The sequence below is a fragment of the Anomaloglossus baeobatrachus genome, chromosome 7, assembly GCF_048569485.1.
Source record: "Anomaloglossus baeobatrachus isolate aAnoBae1 chromosome 7, aAnoBae1.hap1, whole genome shotgun sequence".
In the NCBI taxonomy this organism is placed as follows: domain Eukaryota; kingdom Metazoa; phylum Chordata; class Amphibia; order Anura; family Aromobatidae; genus Anomaloglossus; species Anomaloglossus baeobatrachus.
In genome coordinates this window covers 68634012-68654199 of record NC_134359.1, presented here as the reverse complement: position 1 = coordinate 68654199, position 20188 = coordinate 68634012, and the positions used below count along the sequence as shown (strand labels likewise).

Below are 20188 nucleotides of genomic sequence, written 5' to 3'. Positions count from 1 at the left end.
TTTCCATATATTTTGAAATATTACATAAGGGCAGATCAACTGCAGATTTTCCATGTAAATTCTTAAATTCTTAAAGGAAAATCTATACAGTACCTACAAAGTAGATTGATGGTGGAAAATTCTGTTCTTTGCGCATGTGGTAGTTTTTAATTCTTCCAATGATAGCTGTGTATAAAACACTGAAACAGCAGAGTAGTGGCTTCATTGACTAAAAGGCATGACACCCGTTCACTTATCCTGATACTAAATTTTAGAAGTTTCTTTCATTGAAAACATCTTAATCGTATTCCAAATGATATCTAGCGTTGTGTGTTTTTTTTTTCATTTTTCATCTCCATTCAACATACATCATCATTAATTTTATATAAAATTTCCTGTATAAAACTATACATAGTTTGTGTGCAGAACTGTGCATGATGCCTGGATCGTAGTCAAGTTGATACATAATGAGAAATATTCATCAAGTTTTCACATCTCAACATCTGATTTTTAGGTATCAAAAAGACACCTTCACCCGTTGATGCTGACAAGAAGAAGCTCCGTCCTGGCAGTGGTGGTGACAAACCGCCAGATGAGCCTGCATTTTCTTACCAGCTGAAGGCTGTTCCTCTGAAGTTTGTCAAAGAGCTGAAGGACATTGTGTTACAAGAAGCAGAATCTGTTGGATCTTCTGCCATATTTGAGTGTCTTATTTCACCTTCTACTGCTATTACCACCTGGATGAAAGATGGCAGCAATCTAAGAGAAAGCCCCAAGCATAAGTTCATCGCTGATGGTAAAGATAGAAAACTCCATATCATTGACGTTCAACTGTCAGACCAAGGCGAATACACATGTGTTGCAAAACTTGGAAACAAGGAAAAAACATCAGTGGCTAAACTGGTTGTTGAAGGTATTTTTTTTTATTTTATTTTTAACGAAAACACATTTAAAAAATTATATATATATTATTTCGGAATAAAGTGTATAACTTTATAAGTATTTAATACTGATGCTGTATTTTATGTACCTTTATGAAGTTATTTTTTTACCGTTGAAGCTTGTGGTAAAAGTGTAATACTATGTAAAGAACATATTTCCCTTTCCTGCAGAATTGCCAGTTCGCTTTGTAAAGACCCTAGAAGAAGAAGTCACCGTTATCAAAACACAGCCAATGTATTTGAGCTGTGAGTTAAATAAAGACAAGGATGTTTACTGGACCAAAAACGGCAAAAGACTCAGCGAAACGCCAGGCAAATACCAAATCAATGTAATTGGATTGAATCGCACACTCACCATCTTGGCAGCTGATGATCCAGATTCTGGAGTTTATACTTGCACTGTAGAGAATGCTGGTATCAAATGTTCTTCAAATGTCAAAGTAGTTGGTAAGTTTGAAAAACCTGCATTTTTTTAAACTAATATGTGCAAAATCAATGTAAAAATCGCAGCACATAAAATAATGGGGTGAAGTTTATCATATTTTTACCAAATGGTAGATTTTTTTTTATTTTTGCACTTTGGTTTTATCCTGCTCTTATTCCAAGAGCTATAACTTTTCTATGTTTTGGAAAAAAAGAGAGAATTCCAAGTGCAGTAAAGTTGTGCAAAAAACACAATTTTGAATCTGTTTTGGGAGCTTTGTTTTCACAATATTCATTGCATGGTAAAAATTAGTAAGAAAATCCCCAGGTCAGTATGATTATGGAGATACCAAACTATATATATATATATATATATATATATATATATATATATATATATATTATCATTTTTATTTATTTTTCATTCTAGGGGTGCAAAACAAAATAGAACTTTGTGAAAGAAACCATTTTATTGTATTGCCCCGTGTTCAGAGACCCATAAAAGTTTACATTTATTTTTGGTAGATTGCACTGTGAGGGCTTGTTTTTTTGTGATCATGACCCGGGTGACATTATTACTGGGGAAGATATAATGTATTGAATGTTGCTAAGCCTATTTTAAATACGGGGTGCAATGAGTAGCAGGAGGTTTTTCAGCATACTGGGATACCTTTATCAAACTCACACTACAAAAATACAATAGGAAAATCAAATAAGTACAAGTATACCACACAAGACACAAAAATTATATGCTACACATCAGGGTGTGTAAAAAATAGAACGACAAAAAATAACAAAACCACATCCCCAGTGATTGCAAATTCTAAAAATGATATATAGAGTCATGTAAGAACATACACACATAAGGATCTTTTACACAGGAAAACATGTTAGAAGCAAGGATCTCTTTCACAACAATATATAATACAGAGGTATAGCTCAATAGATAATGTCACTGCACTACACAAACACCTGAAATTAATAAAGGCCATTTGTTAAGTATGTCCTTACCAAAATTGGTGCTCAGTGGTGGCTCATAAGGGTAAACGTGCAGGACGTATGGGCGGGGTGACTGCTCTAGGAAAGTGCAGATGGGTATTAAGCGCCGTGGCTATTTAAATGTCCGACGTCCTATGTCACATCCAGCCGCAAGACTGGGTATGACAGCATTGGTTGACATAGTGGAGTGCAGTGAGGGCGATCGCCAAGTCACATCCGGTAAAAAGTGGATGTGACATCAGGATAGGAAGTCGGCCGTGCACAGAGGTGCTGACTGGAATATCTACTGCAGGGAACATAGGATGGAATTACAATGGGCGCCCTGTTTCCTTAATACTTCCGTATTGTGGGAACATTTTAGTCCCTTGTACTTATTTGATTTTCCTGTAGTATTTTTGTAGTGTGAGTGTGAGTTTGATAAAGGTCCAAGAAGGGATCAAAACGTCACACAGCATTGAAATAAAATCTCAAAAAATATTTCTTTGGCTTATCCTCCTGAGTGCCGGATTTCTATTCTTTATATGTATATGGACTGGAATCCTATCCGGGCACCTACTTTACTGGGGAGTGCTGTTTTCATTTCTATAATATTAATGGCTGAATAACAGCCATCATCTGCTGACAAGATAGCAAACCCAGTTTCTGATCCTGCTTCAAAAAGAGGACATGACGTATTCAATAATAGTACATCATATGCCGGGGAGGGGTTGACGAGTAACACATTTTATATTTTAAAATGTTCTAACATGATGCATTACATTACATTTTTGCTATTATTTTGTGTTTTCTGCAGAGATCATTCGTGACTGGTTGGTTAAGCCTATCCGAGACCAGCATGTGAAACCCAAGACTGCAGCAACATTTTCAGCAGATATAGTAAAGGATACACCAAACATCAAATGGTTCAGGGGAGAAGAAGAGATTCCATTAGAGCCAAATGACAAAACCGAAGTGGTGAAAGATGGAAATCACATATATTTAGTCATCAAAAATGCTGGTCCTGATGATGTTGGAGAATATTCTGTGGAGGTTGAAGGAAAAAGAGTAACAGCAAATCTCACACTTGGTGGTATGTGTACATTATACTTTAGATGAAAAAATAGCAAAAATTATTTAAAAATGTAAAATGTTTAACAGAAAATTAACTTATTTTTTATTATCTTAGAGCGTGAAATTGAACTTGTTAAACCAATTCAAGATGTTGAGATTTATGAGAAAGAATCTGCATCCTTTGACTGCGAAATATCAGCGGAAGATGTTCCTGGAGAATGGAAGTTGAAAGGCGAAATACTACGTCCATCACCAGTGAGTAAAGAACTATTCTTATAGTAAAATAGTAAGATTGAAAAAAGTCATCTATCATATTCAAACTATTATCAGTAGAGATGAGCAAAAACATTTGCAGTACCTGGGTCCACTAGCCACATGGGTAGTTTGTGGCCGCAGGAACTATAACTATTAACTATATAACTATTAGGGGTACTTTGCACGTTGCGACATCGCTACTGCGATATCTTCGGGGTCAAATCGAAAGTGCCGCACATCTGGCACCGGTAACGACGTCGCAACGTGTAAAGCCTAGATGCACCGATAAACAATCGCAAAAGCGTCGAAAATGTGTCGGTCATTTCCATAATTTCGCTGCAGCGACAGGTACGATGTTGTTCCTCATTCCTGCGGCAGCACACATCGCTGTGTGTGAAACCGCAGGAGCGAGGAACATCTCCTTACCTGCATCCCGCCTGCAATGAGGAAGGAAGGAGGTGGGCGGGATGTTTACATCCCACTCATCTCCGCCCCTCCGCTTCTATTGGCCGCCTGCCGTGTGATGTCGCTGTGACGCCGCACAACCCGCCCCCCTAGGAAGGAGGTGGGTCGCCGGCCAGAGCAACGTCGCAGGGCAGGTAAGTGCATGTGAAGCTGCCGTGGCGATAATGTTCGCTACGGCAGCTATCACAAGATATCGCATGTGCAACAGGGACGGGGACTATCGCGTTCGGCATCGCTACAATCGGCTTGCGATGTCGCAGCGTGCAAAGTACCCTTAGAGTTGAGTAAGTACCTAACTATTCGTACTCGCTATACTCAGAACGCGTACTGTCTACTACTCGCATATTCGTTCTGAATAGCGTATGCAATGCAAGTCAATGGGGAATACTCGCAATGTATCGAGTAACCCGAATTCCGCACTATTCACTACTCGCACAAATAGTACAACATTCGGGTTACTCATTACTTTGCAAGTTTTTCCCCATTGAATTGCATTGCACATGCTATTTGGAAGGAATCCGCGAGTATTAGACAGTACTCATTATAAGTGTAGCGAGTACGAATAGTTAGCTACTCGCTCAACTCTAATAACTATGAATACGCAGGAAAATTAATAATTGGGCAATAATTAAAATTTTAAGATGTATATATGAATATTGTTGCCACAAGATGTTATGCAAGCAATGAAAGAATACCAGAGCAAATAGGTAATACAATACAACTTCTCAACGTATCCTATGTGAATATTTCTGCCTAACGTTGGCCACTTTTTTTGCAATTTTATTCTTCTAGACGTGTGACATCAAAGCAGAAGGAGCCAAGCGATTCCTTACTTTGCATAAAGTCAAGGTTGACCAAGCTGGAGAAGTTCTGTTCCAGGCTTTGAATGTTGCAACCTCAGCTATTCTTACCGTAAAAGGTTTGTTTCATGTCATCATAATAATTTTATCCAAAGTGTTATATGTTCAGTCTTCTCTTAACTGTTATCTGCGAACCACCTTCTGTCTTTAGAAATTGAGCTCGACTTCGCTGTTCCTCTAAAGGATGTTACCGTTCCAGAGAAGCGCCAGGCTAGATTTGAATGTGCTCTTACTCGAGAAGCAAATGTCATATGGTCAAAAGGCCCAGATATTATCAAGGCCGGCGACAAATTTGACATTATTGCTGATGGAAAGAAGCACATCCTTGTCATTAATGACTCTGCATTTGATGATGAAGGGGAATATACTGCAGAGGTTGATGGCAGAAAAACAACAGCCAAGCTAACAGTTGAAGGCAAGTCTTTACAATAGAATAGCTGGAAAGACTTAATTTAATATGAATAATTAATTAGGTCAGCTTTACAATCTTTCTTTAATTAAATTGATTCTTACAGTAGTTACCATTAGAGTATCCTAAAATTCATATAGAGCGAATATCTACCTGGCAGCTTACTGAACGGTATGTTTAATGCAAATGCTTCTGTTTCAGGAATCAGACTTAAGTTTATTTCACCACTTAAAGATCAAACTGTTAAGGAAGGAGAAACTGCTATCTTTGATCTTGAGCTTTCTCATACCAACATGCCTGTGACCTGGTTCAGAAATGATAAGAAACTACACACCAGTAGAACTGTTCTTATCTCTGAAGATGGCAAAAATCACAGACTGGAAATCAGAGAAGTGACTTTGGATGACATCTCCCAAATTAAGGCAGAAGTGAAAGGTCTTCATACAACAGCCAATCTAAAAGTATTAGGTATGATGTTTGTTAAGTGGCAGTCACACAGCTATTATTGTTATCAAAATTATGTACTTGTATATAATTATATGGCTATTCCTACTGCACAGTCATTTCCACTATGGATGAAACGCAACGGACACTCTTTCTTGCCTTGTTGCTTTTTATCTCAGTTTTCTTACTTTTTGTACTTTCTTCTTGTTGTATTCTTGACGCACATTGCCAGCTGCAATTTAGTCTCTAGCACTCTTAGCTTGTAAAGCTTCTCCAAAATCTTATAGATACAGTTTTTGAATTAAAATGCTTAAGTGCCTGCTTAGAATTGAAACAAAGCCCTAACAATATGCTTTCGCACATTCAATCATTTACATATATTAAATATGCCACTAATCCAACCCCTTTTAGTTGATCTAAAATTCTAGTTTGCAAACTGATTTTCCATAGCCTTTTTCATTCTTCCGATCACTAATTATCCACATAAAGCTTTTATGAACATTTCTATAACAATACTATTTACAAGTATTAAGAATTACAAATATTAATGCTACTTTACTCTATTATCTAACTCTGGCCTTAGTATTTTTTCTAATTACACATTTATTATTGATTCATTTTTCTTCTAATGTCGCTCTGCTTTCAAGCCATAGTCTAAGTTCACAAATCAATTGTGTGTTTTAACCCATAATGTCTTTCGTCGCTCTTTATTTTCTTTTTATGTTTTTTTGTTTCTTCATTCAAGCTCTTTAAAACATAGGCATATTACTTATGCCTACTGTTATTGCTTGGTGTTTTGTTTATATATGTCTGTGCTGTTGTTTCATGTCATGTATATAAGTGCTGTATAGTATCTTTTCTTCATGTGTTAGTGTACATGTTATATATGATGTGCGCAAGTATATCTCTTCCCTTCATGTTAGTTTTGTTTGTAATTTTTATGTTGTTATGTTTTTACTTGTTAATTTTCTTGGGGTTTGTCCATCAGATATATGTGTATACATATACTGTATATGCACTGTACTTATAGTATATAGTGCGTGTATACATATATTTTACATATATATATATATATACTGTATATTTATATATAATTTTTTGTTATGTACATTCATATATATATATATATATATATATATATACACTGTATGCATATATATATATATATATATATATATATACATATATATATATACTGCATACATATACTTGAAGTTTGTTCCTATCTTGTTTGTATGTCTTTTTTGCTTGTTACTTTGTACATGTGTCTGTGAAATATTGAGACTATAAAGATATATTTTATATATACAGTATATATAAAAGTATATATAACTATCTTTTTGTCATGTGTTTATGTATATGTTATCTATGTGTGTAAGTATATATGTGTGTGTGTAGTATATATATGTTAGTCATTTTTTTCTGGTTCGTATGTTTCTACTTGTTAAGTATTAAATGTTTGTCCACCAGACATTGCACATATATATATATATATATATATATATATATATATATATATATATATATATATATATATATATATAAAAATATAATGAACACATATATAAATATGTACTTATACACTGCATATACTGTATGTATAGATATACAGTATATATATAGAGATATATATGTGTACGGTACTTATACGCTATATATATATATATATATATATACAGTATGTGTGTGTGTGTGTATATATATATGTATGTGTATATATGTGTGTGTGTGTACTATGCTGATATGCTATACATATATATATGTGTCTGTGTTTGTATTGTACTTATGCGCTGAATATATATATATATATATATATATATATACATGAATTATGTTCTTATCTTGTTTGTCTGTCTTTTTTACTTGTTACTTTGTATGTACAGTATGTCGGTTAAGTATTGAGTATATAAATATATATATATATATATATATATATATATACATATATATATATACACACATTTTATATATACGTATGTATATATATATATATATATACATATATATATATAGTATATGTTTGTGTATGTGTAGTCTTGTGTTTGATTAAAGAAAAAGGTTCCATGCTTGGTGGCATGATACCTGTGAAATGTTCTCGCCACTATATTGATTATTTTGGGTAATCTGTTTACAGAGGCCGATCCTTACTTCATTGTAAAATTGCAAGACTACACTGCAGTGGAAAAGGATGACGTGACCCTGGAGTGTGAGCTCAGCAAAGATGTACCAGTGAAATGGTTTAAAAATGGTGAAGAAATCAAGGTTTCAAAGAATGTTACCATCAAGACTGATGGCAAACGCAGAATTCTGAAGATTAAGAAAGTTGAAGAAAAAGACAAAGGGGAATATGAATGTGACTGTGGAACAGATAAAACCAAAGCAACTGTAAATATAGAAGGTGGGTTAATAGTCAAGACATTTTGGATTTATTTCCAGAAATTATTTATGCTATGTTAATAATGAGAATATTCTTTGGTGTTACAGCACGCATCATTAAGATCGAGCGCCCCTTGTACGGAGTGGAGGTATTTGAAGGTGAAACAGCACGATTTGAAGTTGAAATCTCAGAACCTGACGTCCATGCCCAATGGAAACTAAAAGGAGAGATACTGTTTCCTTCACCTGTAAGCAATGTATAATCTTAAATTAATAACTTCCTCTGTTCACTTAAAAACTTTTTTAGCTTCAGGATCAGGAACACACTGTTCCTCAGTCTCCTGACTTCCTGTATTCAGGGAAGGTCGGGATCTGATGTGTTCTTGAAGATTAATAATTGTGCCACTAGCCTAAACCATGCGCTCTTTGATGTTGCAAGCAGAAGCAGCTTCAGAAGAGCATAGTGATACTAAAGCCAGCGTTATCCAGCGTTCAGACCAGTTTAGATCAGCTCTATAACATATAAAACTTATAAGCAAAGTCTATCCACCATTTGTATAGTGTGACCATCAATCTAGACAATGAGCAGTAAACAATAACATTAAAAATCCTTCTGTTTTTAAGAATGAGAGGATTTTTAAAAACAAGTAAATTGCATTGTGCAATTTTAACCATTAGTAATGTTGAGACTAACATTTTAAATAAGTTTTCACCTTTACTTTAATATTAATGACCTATAGTTGAGATAGGTCATCAATATTAGATCGTAGGGAATGATTGAAGCTACACAGCAACATGGTTTGTGTAATAAATGATACTGCAGTTTTCTAATTCCAGTGAATATACGATAGAAGCACAAAAACACAATTACTTGAGTTGTTAAAAAGAATTTGTTAGCAGGTTTTTGCTACCTCATCTAATATCACTATGATGTAGGCAAAGAGACTCTGAAGCCAACGATGTAGCCATTTATGACCAACCAGAGCTTTAAGATTTAGCCATATTGCAAATCTGAGAGAGTTGTCAAGCCCACACCAGGCTCTCAATAGAAATTGTACATTGACAGTGAGTTGTCAATCAGAGCAATGATAATCACCAGGTGATAAAGCCATTAGTTTAAGTAAACAACATCACACAGCCTGATAAGAAAGTCATAGTTGAATTTTGTATTTTAACCCTTATAGCATGTTGTCCTCAGATTACATAGAAAAAAACTGCTGACAGATTCCTTTTAAAGTTCTGTAAAACCCTTTTAACATTTAAAATAAATTAATATTATTTCTTACTTATTTGCTCATGTATCTGTGTTTCTTTTGTAAAAGGACTGTGAAATCATAGAGGATGGAAAGAAACATGTTCTCATATTATATAACTGCAAATTGCCTATGGCAGGCGAGATTTCCTTCCAGGCTGCTAATGCCAAAAATGAGGCTAATCTCAAAGTGAAAGGTATGTGTAAATTCTATAACTGTATAAATATGCAATAGGAAGAATCAGATAATTATTTTCATACATTTTTTTTATACATCTTCCACAAATTGGAAAGATTAGTACACATGTTTTAAAAATCAATCAACCTATTTTAACCAATGTCATTATATTTCATTTCAGAACTTCCACTCATCTTCATTACTCCACTCACTGACGTCAAGGTGTACGAAAAAGATGAAGCAAGATTTGAGGGTGAGACTTCCAGGTTGCCTAAGACTTATCGTTGGCTAAAAGGATCCCAAGAACTTCAGTCAGATGAAAAATATGAACTTCTTGCTGAAGGCACAAGACATTCTCTTGTAATCAAGTCCGTTGCCTTTGAAGATGAAGCTAAATACATGTTTGAAGCAGAAGATAAGAGAAGCAGTGGAAAACTCATCATTGAAGGTTTGTTACTACTGCTTTCTTTAATTTAATTTTCCAAAAAATTATATTAATGATAACATTGAGTGAACTTCCAGAAATTTGATTTGGGCAGATATATGCAGTTTGAAATGTGATGTGAATTCAAATGGCTGGGAAGGGATTAAAAAAATATAAACTTAAGAAATATCTTAAATAAAGAATTTACAAAAAAAAGAAAGAGAGCAAAAAAAAATATAAACTTATCTATTCTCAATCTTCCCTTACTTGTCCCAGCACCATTTTATTCCATCTTTCATCCCGCCAGATCTTCTATTCACTAGCCACCATGTCATTGAGGTGCATTGTGCCTCACATCATGGCATGGAACCTAGTGAATGGAAAACGCAGCCAGAAGAAAACTGTTAGTTAGAATAAAGAGGACAGAAGATAGGACAGCTGATCAGAGGACGTGAAATGGTGGGGAAGATATTGGAAGGGCCAAGGACAACTGAGTACAAGATTTTTTTTATTTTTTTTTACCCATACCTAAAACTTTTTATTTCAGCAAAAAGGTCACTGAACAGCTACCATTTTTCTAGATTCACCCAAAACAAATCGCAAAAAATTTTAGATTCAGATTTTTTTGTAAAAAGTGTAGAGTATTCGATTTGCTTAGAAATGATTCGCTCACATATAATTAATATTATTTGCATTACAGTTCTAAATGCTTCAAGAAAATAAAAATATGCCTTATGGATAATTTAGAGCCATTTATTATCACCCATCAATCATTAGTAGGCAAGTTAGGTGCATATACATTTTTGGCTTTCATAGTATCATTAACGCATTTGTATAATGTTGCGTGTTGCAGGCATTCGTCTTGAATTTATAACACCACTCAAAGATGTAACTGTTAAAGAACAAGAGACAGCTGAATTCACAATCGAGTTATCTCATGAAAATATCCAAGTGAGTTGGTTCAAGAATGACCAGCATCTTCATCCTAGCAAGTCAGTGTCCATGCACGACGATGGCAAATTCCACACTATCAAATTCAAGGATGTCACTTTGGATGATACCTCTCTAATCAAGGTTGAAGCCATGGGAAAGACAAATGATGCTAAACTCACAGTGCTTGGTAAGTTTGAACATATATGCCTTGATACAACCTGCTAACACCTTTCCTAAAACTCGAAATTAATAATTGTGTCTTCCTTGCAGAGGGAGATCCATATTTTGTAACCAAGCTCCAAGACTACACTGCCGTAGAGAAAGATGAAGTTGTATTGCTCTGTGAAGTCAGCAAATCCAGAGCACCAGTAAAATGGCTCAAGGATGGACAAGAAATAATCCCATCCAAAAATGTCACAATTACAACAGATGGAAAGAAACGTATTCTTACCATCAAAAAGGCTTCAAAGAAGGATATTGGTGAATACACTTGTGATTGTGGTACTGACCAAACCACTGCTAAGCTCAACACTGAAGGTGACTTAATATAAGCCATTAACTAATACTCATCATTTTGTACAATGACAGAATAGTTTTTATAACACCTATCTTTTTTCTTTCTCATCCTTAGAACGTGACATTAAGGTTGTCCGCCCTCTGTACAGCGTAGAGGTCATAGAAACAGAAACTGCTCGTTTTGAAACTGAAATCTCTGAAGATGAGGTCCACGCTAACTGGAAATTGAAAGGAGACGCTTTACATTCTTCTCCAGTAAGTATTTTTAGCATGTGCTAAATTTGGTACTACAAACCATTTTTTGGTACTTTTTTAAATGTTGCAGTGTTTTATTTTATACTTAATTTTTACACTGATAAAGGTTCTGTAACATCTAAGGACATAATTGTATAAGTATACAGTAGGTTTATAATTAAAAAAAATGCTTAAATAACTTAATCGGTAAAAAGAAAACTTCTACAGATAATTAATCTCACCCACATCTACACATTATTTACAAAACCTCAAGAATGTTGCGTGCTTACCTTAGTCTTCTCTTCGGTAGTCAATCTGTACTAGAATATTATGAATAACATATAAAACAATTCATACATAGAAGACAAATTTGGTCTGAAATTAAGAGACCACAAATAAAGTTATATCTAAGTATATATAAAAGTACAGTAAAAAGTGTAATATACATGAAATTTAAGTATGTAAAAGATTAAAAACGTTTAAGCAGACGACACAAAAATAAAAAAAGAAAAAATTTGAACTCAGTTTTTAAATTGCAATAAATTTATTTGTTTAGGATTGTGAAATCAAAGAAGAAGGCAAAAAGCATTTCCTCATTCTTTACAATGTCCGTTTAGACCAGGCTGGTGGAGTAGATTTCCATGCTGCCAATGCAAAATCTAGTGCACATCTCAAAGTTAAAGGTAATGCATTGCTTTAATTTAAATACACTGTTTTAGAATAAAATTAAAAAAAAAATTCAGAGGGTTGAAAATTCTAAAAATTATATATAATATTGTCTTATTATGCTATTGTAGATATACAGTATGTATTAAGTGTAGACATACTAAAGATAATGGCTTTGAAATTGTTGCGGCATTATTAATACCATGAATGCTTATCTAATAAGTTGTTATGAAAGACGAGAGTTACGAAGAAAGACTTGCTGTGTTGGCATGTTAACTGCTGATTGTGACAGCATTATAGTTACAATTTTGGAAAGTGCCAAAAGATTGATGGACAGCAGCAGATAAGCTGGCCAGGTGCCACCTGTTTCTGGCCAATAGCAAGTTTGCTATTTTAGAAAGGATATGCCATATGTAGAAAAAGACATATGGTTGATTGGTATGTGGACAGATGCTACAAACATACTGTATACTGCTGACTTGGCTCAATGTAAGGAAACACCGTATGCAAATTGTAGTAGGTCCCACCTCTCAGTAGCTGCTGGAAGCCACAGCCCATGTAGACTTTAAATAGTTTCAGTGCAGCCCTCAGCATCCTGAAGGGAAGCCGCAATGGAAATTGGAGGGTAAGGGGCCTGTGCTGTCCTGTGGATGAGGATTTTAATGGAAAATGTCTTCTTCTGTTGGAAAAGCCCGTGTAATTGGCCTGCTAAGGCCCTTGAAAGATGTGACTGTAACAGCTGGGGAAACGGCTACCTTTGAGTGTGAGCTTTCTTATGAAGGAATCCCCGTGGAATGGTTCCTTAACGGACAAAAATTAGAACCGAGTGACAAGGTAAGGAAAGATTTAACTATTTTTATATATATATATATATATATATATTTATATACATGAAAATATATAATATATATCACAAAGTTATATTTGCTAAATGCATGTAGTAATAATAAATTTAATAAGCAAAAATAACTGAACTATTAGCATTATGTTTACTCTGATAGTTTTATTTTTTTCTAAAAACTTATTGAAAATTATTCTAATATTTTTAATTATTTGGATGATACTGTAGCTACGATAAGGAATGCATAGCAACATGCCTTTCTGGATTAGTTTTTCATTCACTTGATAACTGTAGTAAAGTATTGTGCTTATATGGGAATTAGTAGGCTTAAAATTCCATTTCAGGCAATTGACAGCATAACTTTGTGTCCAGATTTGCACTCCAAGTGCTCTGTCGGATGCTATTTTTATCCCAGCTTCAAGTGCTCCTTTTACATGTCAAGATACCGGAGCCCTAAGTAATTGAAAAACATTAGTCTCTGCTGACTTCATTAGTTAGCAGCTTTAAAAATAATGTTCAGTCAAGATATTTTATTTTGCATAACATCATTTCATAAAAATTTAGTGGTGGATGACGTGTATAGAAAATTTGATATTAAACGTGATGGAATTTTAATTTATATTTTTTGTTATTAAACTGCAATTATTATTTTTATCATTATGATTTAATAGCACTTTATTGTTATCATTATATAGATATTTAGCTTATAACATTTTCAAGAAAGTAATTATATGCAGAAAGTTGGAAAAATGTAGTGAGTAAGGGACAAAAAAATAATAGCTTATGATAATTTACATATAATAATCGATACATAACTAATTAGATTTTTATTATTGCCAGTTTTATATAGTTTTACGGGGGGGTTTGAAATCCACAATTTTAAAAATTTACAGAAAATTGGGTGTTCTTATTTCCAAAGTAGGCTCATTGGAGATAAGTTATTTTTTTTTACTATTCAGAGTCTCAAAAATGTTTGTATTGGTAGATTGTTACTCGTGCTGAAGGAAAAGTTCACACTATCACGCTCAGGGATGTGCAGTTGCCAGATGCTGGAGAAGTAACACTCACTGCAAAAGACTTCAAGACACAGGCCAACTTGATTGTGAGAGGTAAGGTAGTAGCTTTCAATGTATCTGTTCCCATTGTTAATACAAGGAGCACTTGTTAACCAATTTTCAACCTTGTAGAACCTCCAGTTGAATTTACCAAACCTCTTGAGGACCAAACAGTAGAAGAGGAAGCCACTGCAGTTCTTGAGTGCGAGCTGTCCAGGGAAAATGCTGAGGTTAAATGGTTTAAGAATGGTCAAGAAATCCACAAGACCAAGAAATATGATCTTATTGCTGATGGCAGAGTCAGAAGACTCATTATTCATGGCTGCACAATGGATGATGCACGGACTTATACCTGTGATGCCAAGGAATTCAAGACATCTGCATTCTTGAATGTAGAACGTAAGTTGCTCTACATAAACACATAGTTACATTGGTTGAAAAAAGACCTAGGTCCATCTAGTTCAACCTTCCTCCACCAATTATACATTTTGTCATTAAGTCATTTGTAACCAACAATGTTGTGTGTACTGAGGAAATCATCCAGCCATTTTTAAAAAGCTGTTATAGTATCTGTCACTACTACGTCTTGTGGTAGGGCATTCCACAGTCTTACTGCTCTAACTGTAAAGAACCCTTTCCTATTTAGCTGCCGGAATGGCTTTTCCTCCACTCGCAGTGAATGTCCCATGGTCCTTAGTATTGTCTTTGGAAGGAATAAGTCATGTGCCAGTCCTTTATATTGACCACACATGTATTTATACTTATAAATGAGATCTCCTCTGAGACTTCTTTTTTCTAAGCTAAACAAATCCAACTTTTCTAACCTGTCATCATATGTGAGGCCTCCATTCCTTGTAGTAGTCTAGTTGCCTGCTTTTGAACTGACTCTAACTTCTAACTGTCCTTTTTAAAATGTAGAGCCCAGAACTAGATCCCACATTCTAGATGTAGCCTTACAAGTGATTTATAGAGGGGTAACAATACGTTGGGATCACGGAATCTAATCTCTCTTTTTATACACCCTAGAATCTTCTTTGTAAGTTTAGGTTAATTTATAAAGTAAATTACGAGCATGAGTTTTAAACTCAGGGTATATTAATATCATAGTTACTGCCTTACTTTACAAAGGTGGAACATAGTTGTAGAATTACAAAAATATTCTTTTTATACAGCTCCATTTGTGGAATTCACCAAACCCCTTACTGACATTGAAGTTAAAGAAAAGGAAACTGCTCGCTTTGAGTGTGAAATTTCCCGTGAAAGTGCCACGGTACCTTTTTTTTACTTTATTATATATGTTTAAGTACTTGTCAAGAAATGGAATATATTTAGTTTTATTTTTCCTTACACTAACTGTGACGTTTTAACTCTAAAGGCCCATTGGTTCAAAGATGGAATTGAAATTCGAAAGGGCAAGAAATATGATATTATTGCTAAAGGAGTGACACGTGCCTTAGTTGTGAGCAAATGCGTATTTGATGATGAAGCCGAGTATGTCTGTGAATCAAAAATGGCCAAAACCTCTGGATTGCTTACAGTCATTGGTAAGCAATAACTATAGACCATAATTGTTCAAAACAATACAAAAATGTAATGTACAATGCATTTTGGCCTCCTTTATACAAAATAACTCTTGTTTTTTTGTGCATTTTCAATGAATTTGCAGAGGAAGAAGCCATTTTTACCAAAAATCTCCCTAATATTGAATCATGTGAATCAGATTCTGTCAAACTTGTTTGTGAGGTCTCGAAGGCCAGTGCTGATGTCACTTGGTTTAAAGGAGACACTGAGTTACCAGATGGAGGAAGATACGAACATGTTGCTGAGGGCAGAAAGAGAATTTTGATCATTAATAGCATCAATTTGGATGATGCTGGAGAGTACAACTGTAGATTGCCAAGTACACAAACAACAGGAAAACTTGGAATAAAAGGTTCGAAATATCTTGATCTTATTTTAAATAAAATATTATTACTAGTACATCATCGTAATTTGATTTTTATCCATTTTTAAAGAACTTGCTGCTGAGTTCATTTCCAGACCACAGAATATTGAGGTATTGGAAGGGGATAAAGCCGAATTCGTCTGCTCTGTTTCAAAAGAAGCTTTTGAAGTCCAATGGGTTAAGAATGATGTGGTCCTCCAATCTGGTGATAAGTATGACATCAGTTCTGATGGCAAGAGGAGAATTCTTGTTGTTAAAAATGCAGTGCCAAAAGAAGACGATGGAGTCTATGCTGTCATGATTGGACAATCCAGAGCACCAGCAGAACTGACAGTGATTGGTAAGTTCTAAGATATGTATAAAATGTAATATTTTCTAATATCGACTCTATTGGCAAAATATTGAATTCTATCAAACATGCTTTTTATTATTAAATATGAAAATTATTACTACAGTGTGAATGGTATGGTATAGCTACTTGATACGCTAGGAGAGATATGCCAATTAGAGATGGACAAAGAAAATTGACGTCCAGTCCTTTGTTGCAGCTGGAATTCACATTTGTAGCAGGCATCCTCAGCCCAGCATTTGATGGGCACCCCTATTGGTTCCTAGGCCCACAGTGTCATGATATTGCAGCTTGATGCATGTCATAGTGTGGCATGAGTCCAGGCTGAGAATGCCGGCCACCCACAGAAGTGGGGTATGGCTGGAAAAAAGGACCTGATCAGAGTTCGAAACTGGGTACAATTAATCTTTTTGCTCATTTTTAGTGCGAATATACTATGAATATATATATATATATATATATATATATATATATATATATATATATATATATACATATAATTTTAGGCTCAAAGTCATGGTCACTTACCATTGAACCATTTAATGTGTTGTCTTGCAGAGAGGCTTAGGATTGTCACTCCTGTTAAGGACCAACAAGCTAAGGAAGGACAAGAACTTGTCTTTAACTGTGAAGTCAACACTGAAGGGGCCAAAGCCAAATGGTTCAAGAATGATGAAACAATATTTGATAGCCCCAAATATGTCATGGTGCACAAAGATTTAGTTTACACTCTTAGAATAAGAGATGCTCAACTAGATGACCAAGCCTCTTATACTATACAACTGAGTAACCACAGAGGTGAACAAGCAAAATCTTCTGGAGCCTTAACTGTATCAGGTAAGTAGCTTGTGAACATTTTTTTTACAATTATTCTCTATACTCTATATCAGGTTTCAATGACTTTAATGATTTTTCATTCCATATTTCAGAGGAGGATTTGAAAATCATTGAACCCATTGAAGATATTGAGACAATGGAGAAAAAATCGGTCACGTTCTGCTGCAAAGTCAATCGTCCAAATGCAACGGTCATGTGGATGAAGAATGGCCAGGAAGTTGTTTTGGACAAAAGAGTTTTGTACAAAGTTGACAAATTCAAGCATTCTCTGATTATCAAAGACTGTGGCTTTGTCGATGAAGGTGAATACACTGTCATTGCTGGACAAGACAGGGCAGTAGCAGAACTTTTGATCACAGAAGCCCCAGCAGATTTTGTACAGCAACTACAAGACCAAACTGTTATTGAATTTGAGGATGCAGTTTTCACTTGCCAGCTCTCTAAGGAGAAAGCAGCCGTGAAATGGTACAGGAATGGTCGTGAACTTAGAGAAAACAAGAAGTAAGAGCATTGTGCATTTTATTATTATTTTTATACTGTATTCAGAGTTTCACTTGTCACACATTTTATTTATATATGTACATTCTTTCTTAAGGTACCAGTTTGAGAAAGATGGAAGTCTTCACAGACTTGTTATTAAAGACTGCAGACCAGAAGATGAATGTGAATACTCATGCGGAATTGATGAAAGGAAAACCAGAGCTAGACTTTTTGTTGAAGGTACAACTAATAAAAAATTTTACCCTATTATTTCGAAAAAGTTTACTGTTCATATTATATTTATCTCTTTTGAATCTTAATTTTTTCCTTATCTTTATTTAGAAATTCCAATTGAGATTATTAGGCCACCACTTGATGTATTTGAAGCACCAGGCTCAGATGTCATTTTTGAAGCCGAGCTAAACAAGGATAGAGTTGAAGTAAAATGGTTGAGAAATAACATGATCATTGTCCAAGGAGACAAACATCAAATGATGAGTGAAGGAAAAATCCACAGAATGCAAGTGTGTGAAATCAGACCCCGTGATCAGGGTGAATATAGATTTATTGCCAAGGATAAAGAAGCAAGAGCAAAACTTGAATTAGCAGGTACTGTATTGTTTAACGGATACACCCAATTATGAATTAGATTTTTCAAACTATAAGTAGATCTAACTTTACTCTATTTAACTACATTTTGTCACCAACAGCTGTACCAAAGATCAAGACAGCAGACCAGAACATCGTGATTGATGCTGGAAAACCACTCACAATGTCTGTACCATATGACGCCTATCCAAAAGCAGAAGCTCAATGGCGTAGAGGAGATGATGCTTTGCCTGACACATACGTTGACACAACAGCAAATGACACGAGCTTCAGAATCCCTGAAACAAAGAAAGCACATAAAGGACATTATACAATCGTAATACAAAATAAACATGGCAAGGCAGAGGCACATATTAATTTAGATGTAATTGGTAAGTTATGATAGAAAGTTGACAAATTATTATTATTTTTTTTAATTAAGCTTTTAATCACTAAAAAACTTTGTCGTTTCTTCAGATGTCCCTGGACCGGTTAGAAATCTTGAAGTTGTTGACACCTATGATGGAGAAGTCAGTCTGGCATGGGAAGAACCACAGAGTGACGGTGGCAGTAAAATCACTGGCTACATTGTTGAAAGAAGAGACATTAAGCGCAAGACTTGGGTTCTTGTCACTGACCATGCAGATAGCTGTGAATACACAGTTACTGGTCTCCAGAAAGGCGGTGTGGAATATCTCTTCCGTGTCAGTGCCAAGAACAGAGTAGGTGCTGGAGAACCTGTGGAAACAGACAAACCTGTTGAAGCCAAGAGCAAATTTGGTAAGCACTAACAATAATTATGCAAGGAAGATCATTTTCATTACGTTATAGATTACGATAACTATAACATAAATCAATATGTTTTATAGATGTCCCAGGACCTCCGTTGAATGTAGATGTTTGCAATGTCAATCGCTTTGGAGCATCACTTACCTGGGAACCACCAGAGTACGATGGTGGATCTGAAATAACAGCATACATTATTGAACTACGTGACAGAGCTTCAATCAAATGGGACGCTGCCCTGATTACCAAACCAGATGAACTAGGAGCTACTCTCAATGATGTTGTGGAGAACAAGGAGTACATCTTCAGAGTGAGAGCTGAAAATCAAGCTGGAGTTGGTAAACCAAGTGCAGCAACACGTGCTGTGAAGATCAGGGATCCCATCGGTATGCACTGTTGATGTAACGGGACTACCTAAATTGTTAGAGGTCCAAGAGTACCAACAATATGTGCATTTTTATTTACAGAAAAGCCAAGTCCTCCTATCAACCTCACCCATTCCAATCAAACCAAGGAATCTGTTCAGCTTACATGGGAACCTCCTCTACAGGATGGAGGAAGCCCAGTATTAGGATATATTATCGAAAAATGTGAAGAAGGTACAGACAAGTGGATTCGTTGTAACATGAGGCTTGCACCTGAACTTACATACAGGGTATGTTTATAGACATGACCTATATTCAATTTGAGTGTTAGATTTTGGAATCCATTTGTTATGAAAATTAGAATTTTACAGTTTAGAACCTGATTGATTGTTCATTTTAGGTGACTGGCTTGAAAGCTGGGGCTAAGTATCTCTATAGAGTCTCTGCAGAAAATGCTGGTGGCATTTCAGATCCTACTGAAAGCCTAGGACCACTTACAGCAGACGATCCTCACTGTAAGTATATACATTGCTTTCCA

General features: G+C 35.1%; 1 protein-coding gene across 5 annotated transcripts in view; it reads left to right on the top strand.

The window, feature by feature from the left end:
* The window catches only part of TTN (titin), a 312175-nt gene that overhangs the window by 206540 nt on the left and 85447 nt on the right, over positions 1-20188 (top strand). For all 5 annotated transcript variants that reach the window (XM_075317392.1, XM_075317390.1, XM_075317394.1 and 2 more), the window contains 31 exons: positions 494-892; positions 1092-1367; positions 3136-3411; positions 3508-3647; positions 4905-5031; positions 5124-5387; positions 5583-5849; positions 7960-8223; positions 8310-8449; positions 9524-9650; positions 9813-10079; positions 10909-11175; positions 11259-11525; positions 11620-11759; positions 12295-12421; positions 13096-13238; positions 14231-14354; positions 14433-14699; positions 15473-15570; positions 15676-15844; positions 15967-16233; positions 16316-16585; positions 17153-17431; positions 17524-17932; positions 18027-18151; positions 18254-18520; positions 18622-18891; positions 18977-19279; positions 19369-19671; positions 19753-19940; positions 20051-20165. In XM_075317392.1, coding sequence (XP_075173507.1) covers positions 494-892; positions 1092-1367; positions 3136-3411; positions 3508-3647; positions 4905-5031; positions 5124-5387; positions 5583-5849; positions 7960-8223; positions 8310-8449; positions 9524-9650; positions 9813-10079; positions 10909-11175; positions 11259-11525; positions 11620-11759; positions 12295-12421; positions 13096-13238; positions 14231-14354; positions 14433-14699; positions 15473-15570; positions 15676-15844; positions 15967-16233; positions 16316-16585; positions 17153-17431; positions 17524-17932; positions 18027-18151; positions 18254-18520; positions 18622-18891; positions 18977-19279; positions 19369-19671; positions 19753-19940; positions 20051-20165 — 6945 coding nt within the window. The remainder of the gene's footprint in view (positions 1-493; positions 893-1091; positions 1368-3135; positions 3412-3507; positions 3648-4904; positions 5032-5123; positions 5388-5582; positions 5850-7959; positions 8224-8309; positions 8450-9523; positions 9651-9812; positions 10080-10908; positions 11176-11258; positions 11526-11619; positions 11760-12294; positions 12422-13095; positions 13239-14230; positions 14355-14432; positions 14700-15472; positions 15571-15675; positions 15845-15966; positions 16234-16315; positions 16586-17152; positions 17432-17523; positions 17933-18026; positions 18152-18253; positions 18521-18621; positions 18892-18976; positions 19280-19368; positions 19672-19752; positions 19941-20050; positions 20166-20188) is intronic.